We start from the raw sequence: 14,410 nt of genomic DNA on the forward strand, positions 1-14,410 counted from the left end.
GGCTAGGGGAGTGTGTGTAGGGGGGGCTAGGGGAGTGTGTGTGTAGGGGGGGCTAGGGGAGTGTGTGTGTAGGGGGGGCTAGGGGAGTGTGTGTGTAGGGGGGGCTAGGGGAGTGTGTAGGGGGGGGGCTAGGGGAGTGTGTGTGTAGGGGGGCTAGGGGAGTGTGTGTAGGGGGGGCTAGGGGAGTGTGTGTAGGGGGGCTAGGGGAGTGTGTGTAAGGGGGGCTAGGGGAGTGTGTGTAAGGGGGGCTAGGGGAGTGTGTGTAAGGGGGGCTAGGGGAGTGTGTGTGTAGGGGGGGCTAGGGGAGTGTGTGTAGGGGGGCTAGGGGAGTGTGTGTAGGGGGGCTAGGGGAGTGTGTGTGTAGGGGGGGCTAGGGGAGTGTGTAGGGGGGGCTAGGGGAGTGTGTGTGTAGGGGGGGCTAGTGGAGTGTGTGTGTAGGGGGGGCTAGGGGAGTGTGTAGGGGGGCTAGGGAAGTGTGTGTAGGGGGGGCTAGGGGAGTGTGTGTGTAGGGGGGGCTAGGGGAGTGTGTAGGGGGGGCTAGGGGAGTGTGTTTAGGGGGGCTAGGGGAGTGTGTGTGTAGGGGGGGCTAGGGGAGTGTGTAGGGGGGGCTAGGGGAGTGTGTGTAGGAGGGGGCTAGGGGAGTGTGTAGGGGGGGCTAGGGGAGTGTGTTTAGGGGGGCTAGGGGAGTGTGTGTGTAGGGGGGCTAGGGGAGTGTGTAGGGGGGGCTAGGGGAGTGTGTGTGTAGGGGGGGCTAGGGGAGTGTGTAGGGGGGCTAGGGAAGTGTGTAGGGGGGGCTAGGGGAGTGTGTGTGTAGGGGGGGCTAGGGGAGTGTGTGTGTAGGGGGGGCTAGGGGAGTGTGTAGGGGGGGCTAGGGGAGTGTGTGTGTTTAGGGGGGCTAGGGGAGTGTGTGTGTAGGGGGGGCTAGGGGAGTGTGTAGGGGGGGCTAGGGGAGTGTGTGTGTAGGGGGGGCTAGGGGAGTGTGTAGGGGGGGCTAGGGGAGTGTGTGTGTTTAGGGGGGCTAGGGGAGTGTGTGTGTAGGGGGGGCTAGGGGAGTGTGTAGGGGGGGCTAGGGGAGTGTGTGTGTAGGGGGGGCTAGGGGAGTGTGTAGGGGGGCTAGGGAAGTGTGTAGGGGGGGCTAGGGAAGTGTGTAGGGGGGGCTAGGGGAGTGTGTGTGTAGGGGGGGCTAGGGGAGTGTGTGTGTAGGGGGGGCTAGGGGAGTGTGATGGGGGGGCTAGGGGAGTGTGTGTGTAGGGGGGCTAGGGGAGTGTGTGTAGGGGGGGCTAGGGGAGTGTGTGTAGGGGGGGGCTAGGGGAGTGTGTGTAGGGGGGGCTAGGGGAGTGTGTGTAAGGGGGGCTAGGGGAGTGTGTGGGGGGGCTAGGGGAGTGTGTAGGGGGGGGCTCTAGTTACCCAAGATGAGTCAAGGGGGTTGAGGCTCAAGTCATGCAACGAATCACGAGTTCCCAACAATGCCCCTTTGAAATTGATTAGCTAGCTAACAGCTGTGCTTGAAATTTTTAACAAAATTGGCAGAATGAATACAACCCTGATCACACATAACTTATTTATTTTTCTCCCCAATTTCATGGTATCCAATTGGTAGTTAAGGTCTTGTCTCATCGCTGCAACTCCCGTACGGACTCGGTAAAGGCAAAGGTAGAGAGCCGTGCGTCTTCCGAAACACGACCCAACCAAGCCGCACTGCTTTTTGACACAATGTCCACTTAACCAAGAAGCCAGCCGCACCAATGTGTCGGAATGAAACACCGTACACCTGGCGACCGTGCCAGCGTGCATGCACCCGGCCCTCCACAGGAGTCGCTAGAGCGCGATGGGACAAGGACGTCCCTGCCGGCCAAACCCTCCCCTAACCCGGGACGACGCTGGGCCAATTGTGCGCTGCCCCATCGGCCCCAACCAGGATCTCTAGTGGCACAGCTAGCACTGTGATGCAGTGCCTTAGACCCCTGCGTTACTCGGGAGGCCCTTCACAGTTCCCTTTCATAGCAGCCACATTGTATTCCTTCTCGCATCTATGCGCTTTCCTCCTCTAACCTTTTCCCTTCACTTGTGGACTTCAATTTACAGCACATCAGCTGGATGTGACCAGGAGAAAAAAATATTTCCAAGCCAAACCACATCATAACCGCTACACACAGCCTACATCGTTGTCTCCATATTAGCTAACGTCATAGTCAACATAGCTAAACCTGCTACAATCATGCGGTAACATTACAGCGTACAGTCAGTAAGCAGTTTAACACTTACACCAGCAGTCCCCAGTGGCAACAAATGAGTAAAACCAAAAGCCCTTGACTTGGAAGAGTTCCAGCGTTGTGTTGGATAGTCATAGCCAGCTAGCTAACATAGCATCCCTCTGTTATAGCCAGCTAGCTAACATAGCATCCCTCTGTTATAGCCAGCTAGCTAACATAGCATCCCTCTGTTATAGCCAGCTAGCTAACATAGCATCCCTCTGTTATAGCCAGCTAGCTAACATAGCATCCCTCTGTTATAGCCAGCTAGCTAACATAGCATCCCTCGGTTTGAGCAGGGTGTTTCAGAAGGCTAAACTAGCTAGCTGCATTTGCTAGCTAATAAAGTAAAACTTCATTTTGGAAGAAATTAAATTTGTACATAACTGTTCAACTATTGTCTTTCTAGCTTATTCTTTCAGTACTAGATTCATTCTCTGATCCTTTGGGTGGACAACATATCAGTTCATGCTGCAAGAGCTCTAATAGGTTGGAGGACATCCTCTGGAAGTTGTCCTAATTACTGTGTAAGTCTATGGAAGGGGGCGAGAACCATGAGCCTCCTAGGTTTTGTATTGATGTCAATGTACCCAGAGGAGGATGGAAGGCAGCTGTCCTCCGGCTACACCATGGTGCTACCCTACAGAGTGTTTTATCTAACTTTATTGAATTTTGATCTAAAAATGGATAACATTAAATGTTTTACCATTTTTATGAAATTCACTGAGGAAGATTGTCCTCCCCATTCTCTGATGAGCATCTACTGGTATACACAGAGTATACCAAACATAAGGAACACTTTCCTAATATAGAGCTGCATCACTTTCGCCCTCAGAACAGCCTTGATTTGTTGGGGCACGGACTACAAGGTATCAAAAGAGTTCCACAGGGACGCTGGCCCATGTTGACGCCAATGCTTGCCACACTTGGGTCAAGTTGGCTGGATGTCCTTTGGGTGTTGGACCATTCTTGATACACACGTGAAACTGTTGAGTGAAAAACCCAGCAGAGTTGCAGTTCTTGAAACAAACTGGTGCGCCTGGCACCTACTACCATACCCCGTTCAAAGGCACTTAAATCTTTTGCCTTGCCCATTCACCTTCTGAATGGCACACACAGTGGTGTAAAGTACTTAAGTAGTACTGTAAAGTATTTTTATTTAAGTAGTTTTGGGGGGTATCTGTACTTTATGTATATTTTTGCCAACTTTGACTTTACTACAGTCCTAAAGAAAACAATGTACTTTTAACTCCATACATTTTCCTTGACACATGCTGGACTGTGCCCCTGGCTATCCATCAACAACAACAAATAGAAAGTTGTGCTGTCTGGTTTGCATAATAAGGAATTTGAAATGGTTTATACATTTTAGCAATTAGATTTACTTTTGATACTTAAGTATATTTAAAACCAAATAATTTTACTCAAGTCATATTTTACTGGGTGACTTTTACTGGAGTCATTTTCTATTAAGATATCTTTACTTTTACTCAAGTATGAAAATTGAGTACTTTTTCCACCGCTGGGCACACATACACAATCCATGTTTCAAGGTTTACAAATGATTATTTAACCCGTCTCCTCCATCTACACTGATTGAAGATGATTTAACAAGTGACATCAATAAGAGCCTATAGCTTTCACCTGGATTCACCTGGTCAGTCTGTCATTGAAAGCGCAGATGTTCTTAGAATAACAACCAAATAGCCCGCAATTACACATGACTATCCTGACAAAGTCTCTACTAGCTAGTTATAACAAGACAGTCAAAACAATGCATTGAAATGACAAACGCTAACTAGCTAGCTAGCGGCTACTAAGATACCAATAAGACAAATTGAAAAGCCGACCCTAGCGGTGACTTTATATTCCGTGTGTCCCTTCTCGTGGTTCTGTCACCGAGAAAAAAACGATAATATTCTTCATTCTCTTTCTTCCGAGACATCGTTGTGTGGATAGGAGATTTATACACTGGCAGCTAATGGTACAATAGACAGGCGTGTCTTTGTCGGCTGTCATACAATACAAACAAAGAGCTAGTTATAAATATATTTGATAGAAACACTAGTCGTTCTTGTTTACATTTTTCTCCACTGTAGCTTCCTGGTTGGTGACGCATTGACAAACGAGATACGCCCCTCTTTTTGAAGTGTTCTTATGCTGCGTTCACGTCAAAGTCGGAACCAGGAGACTCGGACATTTCCGATTTGCTAACTGGCGAACGCGGTACGTGTAGAAGTTTCTCTTAAATATTTATAATTGGCGTCCAATCACACTCCTAAATAACGGCTACCAAATTAGATGGCCACTCTGAATAACTTCATAAATGTTTTATATGGAATAATGGGTCAATATTACATAGAAACAAGATGTTATTTTACCGTAACTGGTTATCGAAAAACATTGTCATTGTCAGCCAATTAGTTTGTATTAGTGAGAATCTATTTACGCGGAGATAATTTATGGAAAGATAAAACTTTGAGGTTTCAAGCAAGGAATATGACACTTATAAAAGCTGTACCTAGTGGGGTAAAATCTTTACTTCAGAATAATGCATATTTTGGAATATCTCCTATTGTAAGATAGATATTAGATAAGATCTTATTAGATAAGAAATTCAACAATCGTTTATAAAGGGATATTTTCTACAGGAAGTCTATTCCCTCTGTGATATTTCGTTGGGCTTCATCGTTTGATGTAAACTTGCGTCGTGCTTGACTCACTTCACACAAATTCATGGTGACCAATAAAGTAAAGGAGATCTGCATGAAGATGCTCCATAGATTCTATCCGTGTCATAGCTTGATTTCTAAATATATACCTGATGGTACCAGTGAATGTAGTTGTTGTGAACTAGAACCTGAATCTATTGAACACTTAGTCTGTCATTGTTTATATAGTGAAGTGTTCTGGACTGATGTCAAACTACATCTTGGCAACGAGATGGATAGAGCCATTGAAATATCAAAGTTTGACATATTATTTTACTACACTGATTCCACAATTGAACCATTGAATGTCATAAATCTCTTTATTTTATTAGGAAACATTTTCATACAAATAATAATGTATGAAGAAAACTAATTTTCTTAATTTTTTAAAATCTGATTTGGAAAACTATTTAGAATTATTAAAAATAAATATCAATCAAAATGTTTTTAAAAATGTATTTGCTACATGTCTGGATTTCAATTGATATAATGTGGATTTGTATTGTTATTTTATTTTTTCTCTTCCTTATTTCTTTGTGAAATCCCTCTGGCTGTTCTGTTTTTTGTGTTTTGCATGTTACTGTTTAATAAAAAATAAAATTAATAAAAATAAGTACAACCGATTAACAAGTCGGAAAATTCCCAGTTTCCTAGTTCCGACTAGTACGTGAACGCGGCAATTTCTACTTAACACTGATCCACGTTCAGTTTTGAGATCCACATGCGTCATTGGTTTAGGGTTAGCTGGACGTTTTCTGACTGGTCTTGGAACTATGACAACGGGCAGCATCTCCCCGCTTGGCTCGATGGGATATGTCGTGATTTAGCCAACACTGTCACGATCTATCACAAGGATGACGCTGGAGAGACGAAGCAGGTACGGGGAGTAACATTTAATAAATAACGGACATGGAACGAGACATAAACAGCTTAGCAAACAGAAAAACAATCAATGCAGAAGCAGGGAACAGAGCTGGGGAACTGACACATATAGGGGAGGAAATGAACAGGTGATAAGAGAGTCCAGGTGAGTCCAATAACGCTGATGCGCGTGACAAGGAAAGGCAGGTGTACGTGATGGATGGCAGGAGTGAGTGATGCAAGGCATTCTGGCGCCCTCAAGCGCCAGGGGGAGGGAAAGAGCGGGAGCAGACGTGACAAACACAGCCAAATATGTACACAGTCTTGTACCCTTACATTTTTTCAACTGACTATCGTATTTGTTGATCAAAATCAGGACTTTATTCATGTAATGAGTAATCCAGGAATGTCAGGAGTTAATTGACGCGAGAAAACTCGAGAAAATAGCAAATCTACAGATCGCAATGGCTACAATGAATGGCTAAATTACTTCCAGATCAAAATTTACAGAAATTTACAGAGGGTAGTGTGTTTTTATTGGGCAGAGGGGAGGGTAGTGTGTTTTTATTGGGCAGAGGGGAGGGTAGTGTGTTTTTATTGGGCAGAGGGGAGGGTAGTGTGTTTTTATTGGGCAGAGGGGAGGGTAGTGTGTTTTTATTGGGCAGAGGGGAGGGTAGTGTGTTTTTATTGGGCAGAGGGGAGGGTAGTGTGGTTTTATTGGGCAGAGGGGAGGGTAGTGTGTTTTTATTGGGCAGAGGGGAGGGTAGTGTGTTTTTATTGGGCAGAGGGGAGGGTAGTGTGGTTTTATTGGGCAGAGGGGAGGGTAGTGTGGTTTTATTGGGCAGAGGGGAGGGTAGTGTGTTTTTATTGGGCAGAGGGGAGGGTAGTGTGTTTTTATTGGGCAGAGGGGAGGGTAGTGTGTTTTTATTGGGCAGAGGGGAGGGTAGTGTGGTTTTATTGGGCAGAGGGGAGGGTAGTGTGTTTTTATTGGGCAGAGGGGAGGGTAGTGTGTTTATATTGGGCAGAGGGGAGGGTAGTGTGGTTTTATTGGGCAGAGGGGAGGGTAGTGTGTTGTTTCCCTGGTTTACATTAGCTCTTATTAATATATTATACAGTGGACACCTACGCCTATTTATTTTTATATTTTTTATTTAACCTTTATTTAACTAGGCAAGTCAGTTAAGAACTAATTATTGTTTTCAATGACAGCCTAGGAACAGTGGGTTAACTGCCGTGTTCAGGGGCAGAACAACATATTTTTTACTTTGTCAGCTCAGAGATTCGATCTTTGCAACCTTTTGGTTACTAACGCTTTAACCATTAGGCTACCTGCCGCCACCATAGGCCTATGCCTGCAATGCCCTAATACATTTAGTATTCACATTTCTGAAAGCTGAACCGTGAGGTGAACAATTATTTTAGGAAAGTAGCCTAAAAAAACATTTTAAAAAATACATATAGTTTTGCATATGCTACACATCAAAACACAAGGAATAGTGGTTTTGTTTTGTTTTGTTTTTAATGACATGTAAATGTGGCTAATTTGACCAGATCAGATCTGAATGCTTATGGATGTGAAATTTCGTAATTGTCAGATAAATAAACATTTTCCCTGTCATGTTGTCCGGCTCCAAATGTTCCTACAGAAACTCTGAAATGGCAATGTTTTTTATGATGAAGATTTTTAAAATATTTGGATCAAAATCATCTGTTGCCAATTGGATGGAATCTTAGCTACAGACACCCTAAAGACTCTGGCAAGTGTGCTAGTCCAGTGTCACTATGATTATGCTGCACATCGTGGTTCAACAGCAAGTTGTCACAATCTGACCTTATTTCCTTTGTTTTGTATGGTCAGGGCGTGAGTTGGGGTGGGCAGTCTATGTTTTGTATTTCTATGTTGTCTATTTCTATGTGTTGGGCCTGATATGGTTCTCAATCAGAGACAGGTGTTTTGCGTTGTCTCTGATTGGGAACCATATTTAGGTAGCCTGTTTTGTATTGTGGGTTGTGGTCTATGTTATGTTGCATGTTAGCACAGTGTTTATTATAACGGTCACGTTCGTCTTATTCGTTTTGTTGTTTTTTGTTTAAGTGTTCTTCATTAAATATAGAAGATTGTATTCAAACCACGCATGCGTTTCGGTCCGCTTCCCTAGACGATCGTGACACAGCTTCAAGCATCTAAACAATAAACTACCAGCCAAACAAGCTAGTAAGAATTGTACTTATGCCCTGCGTGGCATCGACCACAAAATCACTCTGAAGTGGCAAAGTCGATATCCACATTTATAAACACAGGGCACCTCCAGTTATTGTTATTTGTGGTCGTAAACATAATTTAGAGTTAATACTACGAGGGGGGTGTTAAATGTATTTGACAGTACAAGGGGTGGGGTCATTTGAAAATATGTTTAATGTTGGGGAGGGGAGTGCATTTCATTAAACGACACCTTGAGTTGGACCAGCCCCCCCCCCCCCCCCCCCCAGTACATTTTGATCTGTCCCTGAGGGTTCGTGGAGGTCCTCCTCCTCCTCACAGGGGGAGTTAGTTACCATAGTAACCCACAGAGGGAGTTAGTTACCATAAGTAACCCACAGAGGGAGTTAGTTACCATAAGTAACCCACAGAGGGAGTTAGTTACCATAGTAACCTACAGGGGGAGTTAGTTACAATAGTAACCTACAGGGGGAGTTAGTTACCATAAGTAACCCACAGAGGGAGTTAGTTACCGTAAGTAACCCACAGGGGGAGTTAGTTACCATAGTAACCCACAGGGGGAGTTAGTTACCATAGTAACCCACAGGGGGAGTTAGTTACCATAGTAACCCACAGAGGGAGTTAGTTACCATAAGTAACCCACAGGGGGAGTTAGTTACCATAAGTAACCCACAGGGGGAGTTAGTTACCATAAGTAACCCACAGGGGGAGTTAGTTACCGTAAGTAACCCACAGAGGGAGTTAGTTACCGTAAGTAACCCACAGGGGGAGTTAGTTACCATAGTAACCCACAGAGGGAGTTAGTTACCATAGTAACCCACAGAGGGAGTTAGTTACCATAAGTAACCCACAGAGGGAGTTAGTTACCATAAGTAACCCACAGGGGGAGTTAGTTACCATAGTAACCCACAGGGGGAGTTAGTTACCATAGTAACCCACAGGGGGAGTTAGTTACCATAATAACCCACAGAGGGAGTTAGTTACCATAAGTAACCCACAGGGGGAGTTAGTTACCATAAGTAACCCACAGGGGGAGTTAGTTACCATAAGTAACTCACAGAGGGAGTTAGTTACCATAAGTAACCCACAGGGGGAGTTAGTTACCATAAGTAACCCACAGAGGGAGTTAGTTACCATAGTAACCCACAGAGGGAGTTAGTTACCATAGTAACCCACAGAGGGAGTTAGTTACCATAAGTAACCCACAGAGGGAGTTAGTTACCATAAGTAACCCACAGGGGGAGTTAGTTACCATAAGTAACCTACAGAGGGAGTTAGTTACCATAAGTAACCCACAGAGGGAGTTAGTTACCATAGTAACCCACAGGGGGAGTTAGTTACCATAGTAACCCACAGGGGGAGTTAGTTACCATAAGTAACCTACAGAGGGAGTTAGTTACCATAAGTAACCCACAGAGGGAGTTAGTTACCATAAGTAACCCACAGAGGGAGTTAGTTACCATAAGTAACCTACAGAGGGAGTTAGTTACCATAAGTAACCCACAGAGGGAGTTAGTTACCATAAGTAACCCACAGGGGGAGTTAGTTACCATAAGTAACCTACAGAGGGAGTTAGTTACCATAAGTAACCCACAGAGGGAGTTAGTTACCATAGTAACCCACAGGGGGAGTTTGTTACCATAAGTAACCCACAGAGGGAGTTAGTTACCGTAAGTAACCCACAGGGGGAGTTAGTTACCATAAGTAACCCACAGGGGGAGCTAGTTACCATAAGTAACCCACAGAGGGAGTTAGTTACCATAAGTAACCCACAGAGGGAGTTAGTTACCATAAGTAACCTACAGAGGGAGTTAGTTACCATAAGTAACCCACAGAGGGAGTTAGTTACCATAAGTAACCCACAGGGGGAGTTAGTTACCATAAGTAACCTACAGAGGGAGTTAGTTACCATAAGTAACCTACAGAGGGAGTTAGTTACCATAAGTAACCTACAGAGGGAGTTAGTTACCATAAGTAACCTACAGAGGGAGTTAGTTACCATAAGTAACCTACAGAGGGAGTTAGTTACCATAAGCAACCCACAGAGGGAGTTAGTTACCATAAGTAACCCACAGGGGGAGTTAGTTACCATAAGTAACCTACAGAGGGAGTTAGTTACCATAAGTAACCCACAGAGGGAGTTAGTTACCATAGTAACCCACAGGGGGAGTTTGTTACCATAAGTAACCCACAGAGGGAGTTAGTTACCATAAGTAACCCACAGAGGGAGTTAGTTACCATAGTAACCTACAGGGGGAGTTAGTTACAATAGTAACCTACAGGGGGAGTTAGTTACCATAAGTAACCCACAGAGGGAGTTAGTTACCGTAAGTAACCCACAGGGGGAGTTAGTTACCATAGTAACCCACAGGGGGAGTTAGTTACCATAGTAACCCACAGAGGGAGTTAGTTACCATAAGTAACCCACAGGGGGAGTTAGTTACCATAAGTAACCCACAGGGGGAGTTAGTTACCATAAGTAACCCACAGGGGGAGTTAGTTACCATAGTAACCCACAGAGGGAGTTAGTTACCGTAAGTAACCCACAGGGGGAGTTAGTTACCATAGTAACCCACAGAGGGAGTTAGTTACCATAGTAACCCACAGAGGGAGTTAGTTACCATAGTAACCCACAGAGGGAGTTAGTTACCATAAGTAACCCACAGAGGGAGTTAGTTACCATAAGTAACCCACAGGGGGAGTTAGTTACCATAGTAACCCACAGGGGGAGTTAGTCACCATAGTAACCCACAGGGGGAGTTAGTTACCATAATAACCCACAGAGGGAGTTAGTTACCATAAGTAACCCACAGGGGGAGTTAGTTACCATAAGTAACCCACAGGGGGAGTTAGTTACCATAAGTAACCCACAGAGGGAGTTAGTTACCATAAGTAACCCACAGGGGGAGTTAGTTACCATAAGTAACCCACAGATGGAGTTAGTTATCATAGTAACCCACAGAGGGAGTTAGTTACCATAGTAACCCACAGAGGGAGTTAGTTACCATAAGTAACCCACAGGGGGAGTTTGTTACCATAAGTAACCCACAGAGGGAGTTAGTTACCATAAGTAACCCACAGAGGGAGTTAGTTACCATAAGTAACCCACAGGGGGAGTTAGTTACCATAAGTAACCCACAGAGGGAGTTAGTTACCATAGTAACCCACAGAGGGAGTTAGTTACCATAGTAACCCACAGCGGGAGTTAGTTACCATAAGTAACCCACAGGGGGAGTTAGTTACCATAAGTAACCCACAGGGGGAGTTAGTTACCATAAGTAACCCACAGGGGGAGTTAGTTACCATAAGTAACCCACAGGGGGAGTTAGTTACCATAAGTAACCCACAGAGGGATTTAGTTACCATAAGTAACCAACAGGGGGAGTTAGATACCATAAGTAACCCACAGGGGGAGGTAGTTACCATAAGTAACCCACACTAGGAGGTAGTTACCATAAGTAACCCACAGGGGGAGTTAGTTACCATAAGTAACCCACAGAGGGAGTTAGTTACCATAAGTAACCTACAGGGGGAGTTAGTTACCATAAGTAACCCACAGAGGGAGTTAGTTACCATAGTAACCCACAGAGGGAGTTAGTTACCATAGTAACCCACAGCGGGAGTTAGTTACCATAAGTAACCCACAGGGGGAGTTAGTTACCATAAGTAACCCACAGGGGGAGTTAGTTACCATAGTAACCCACAGCGGGAGTTAGTTACCATAAGTAACCCACAGGGGGAGTTAGTTACCATAAGTAACCCACAGGGGGAGTTAGTTACCATAAGTAACCCACAGGGGGAGTTAGTTACCATAAGTAACCCACAGGGGGAGTTAGTTACCATAAGTAACCCACAGAGGGAGTTAGTTACCATAAGTAACCCACAGGGGGAGTTAGATACCATAACTAACCCACAGGGGGAGGTAGTTACCATAAGTAACCCACACTAGGAGGTAGTTACCATAAGTAACCCACAGAGGGAGTTAGTTACCATAAGTAACCTAAAGGGGGAGTTAGTTACCATAAGTAACCCACAGAGGGAGTTAGTTACCATAAGTAACCCACAGAGGGAGTTAGTTACCATAAGTAACCAACAGGGGGAGTTAGATACCATAAGTAACCCACAGGGGGAGGTAGTTACCATAAGTAACCCACACTAGGAGGTAGTTACCATAAGTAACCCACAGGGGGAGTTAGTTACCATAAGTAACCCACAGAGGGAGTTAGTTACCATAAGTAACCTACAGGGGGAGTTAGTTACCATAAGTAACCCACAGAGGGAGTTAGTTACCATAAGTTACCCACAGGGGGAGTTAGTTACCATAAGTAACCCACAGGGGGAGGTAGTTACCATAAGTAACCCACAGAGGGAGTTAGTTACCATAAGTAACCCACAGAGGGAGTTAGTTACCATAGTAACCCACAGGGGGAGGTAGTTACCATAAGTAACCCACAGAGGGAGTTAGTTACCATAGTAACCCACAGGGGGAGTTAGTTACCATAAGTAACCCACAGGGGGAGTTAGATACCATAAGTAACCCACGGGGGGAGTTAGATACCATAACTAACCCACAGGGGGAGTTAGTTACCATAAGTAACCCACAGGGGGAGTTAGATACCATAACTAACCCACAGGGGGAGTTAGTTACCATAACTAACCCACAGGGGGAGTTAGTTACCATAAGTAACCCACAGGGGGAGCTAGTTACCATAAGTAACCCACAGGGGGAGTTAGTTACCATAAGTAACCCACAGAGGGAGTTAGTTACCATAAGTAACCCACAGGGGGAGTTAGTTACCATAAGTAACCTACAGGGGGAGTTAGTTACCATAAGTAACCTACAGGGGGAGTTAGTTACCATAAGTAACCCACAGAGGGAGTTAGTTACCATAAGTTACCCACAGGGGGAGTTAGTTACCATAAGTAACCCACAGGGGGAGGTAGTTACCATAAGTAACCCACAGAGGGAGTTAGTTACCATAAGTAACCCACAGAGGGAGTTAGTTACCATAAGTAACCCACAGAGGGAGTTAGTTACCATAGTAACCCACAGGGGGAGGTAGTTACCATAAGTAACCCACAGAGGGAGTTAGTTACCATAGTAACCCACAGGGGGAGTTAGTTACCATAAGTAACCCACAGGGGGAGTTAGATACCATAAGTAACCCACAGGGGGAGTTAGATACCATAACTAACCCACAGGGGGAGTTAGTTACCATAAGTAACACACAGGGGGAGTTAGATACCATAACTAACCCACAGGGGGAGTTAGTTACCATAAGTAACCCACAGAGGGAGTTAGTTACCATAACTAACCCACAGGGGGAGTTAGTTACCATAAGTAACCCACAGGGGGAGCTAGTTACCATAGGTAACCCACAGGGGGAGTTAGTTACCATAAGAAACCCACAGAGGGAGTTAGTTACCATAAGTAACCCACAGGGGGAGTTAGTTACCATAAGTAACCTACAGGGGGAGTTAGTTACCATAAGTAACCTAAAGGGGGAGTTAGTTACCATAAGTAACCCACAGAGGGAGTTTGTTACCATAAGTAACCCACAGGGGGAGTTAGTTACCGTAAGTAACCCACAGGGGGAGTTAGTTACCATAGTAACCCACAGAGGGAGTTAGTTACCATAAGTAACCCACAGAGGGAGTTAGTTACCATAAGTAACCCACAGGGGGAGTTAGATACCATAAGTAACCCACAGGGGGAGTTAGTTACCATAAGTAACCCACAGGGGGAGTTAGTTACCATAGTAACCCACAGAGGGAGTTAGTTACCATAAGTAACCCACAGGGGGAGTTAGTTACCATAGTAACCCACAGAGGGAGTTAGTTACCATAGTAACCCACAGAGGGAGTTAGTTACCATAAGTAACCCACAGAGGGAGTTAGTTACCATAAGTAACCCACAGGGGGAGTTAGTTACCATAGTAACCCACAGGGGGAGTTAGTTACCATAGTAACCCACAGGGGGAGTTAGTTACCATAATAACCCACAGAGGGAGTTAGTTACCATAAGTAACCCACAGGGGGAGTTAGTTACCATAAGTAACCCACAGGGGGAGTTAGTTACCATAAGTAACCCACAGAGGGAGTTAGTTACCATAAGTAACCCACAGAGGGAGTTAGTTACCATAAGTAACCCACAGAGGGAGTTAGTTACCATAAGGTACCCACAGGGGGAGTTAGTTACCATAAGTAACCCACAGGGGGAGGTAGTTACCATAAGTAACCCACAGAGGGAGTTAGTTACCATAAGTAACCCACAGAGGGAGTTAGTTACCATAAGTAACCCACAGAGGGAGTTAGTTACCATAGTAACCCACAGGCGGAGGTAGTTACCATAAGTAACCCACAGA

At 45.1% G+C, this 14,410-nt stretch overlaps 1 protein-coding gene across 4 annotated transcripts in view; it reads right to left on the reverse strand.

Moving 5' to 3' along the window:
* Positions 1-14,410, reverse strand: part of LOC139534727 (sorting nexin-15-like) — a 52,373-nt gene that overhangs the window by 17,466 nt on the left and 20,497 nt on the right. The window contains exon 1 of one of the 4 annotated variants that reach the window (XR_011666993.1): positions 4,335-4,533. The exons of 2 other annotated variants lie outside the window; for them this stretch is intronic. Coding sequence is in view for 1 of the 2 variants with exons in the window: in XM_071334129.1 (XP_071190230.1) it covers positions 4,103-4,197 (95 nt within the window). In the remaining variant the exon portion in view is untranslated. One more of the 4 variants, XM_071334129.1, reaches the window with a different exon arrangement.

The sequence above is a fragment of the Salvelinus alpinus genome, chromosome 11 (assembly GCF_045679555.1).
Source record: "Salvelinus alpinus chromosome 11, SLU_Salpinus.1, whole genome shotgun sequence".
Taxonomy (NCBI): Eukaryota; Metazoa; Chordata; class Actinopteri; order Salmoniformes; family Salmonidae; genus Salvelinus; species Salvelinus alpinus.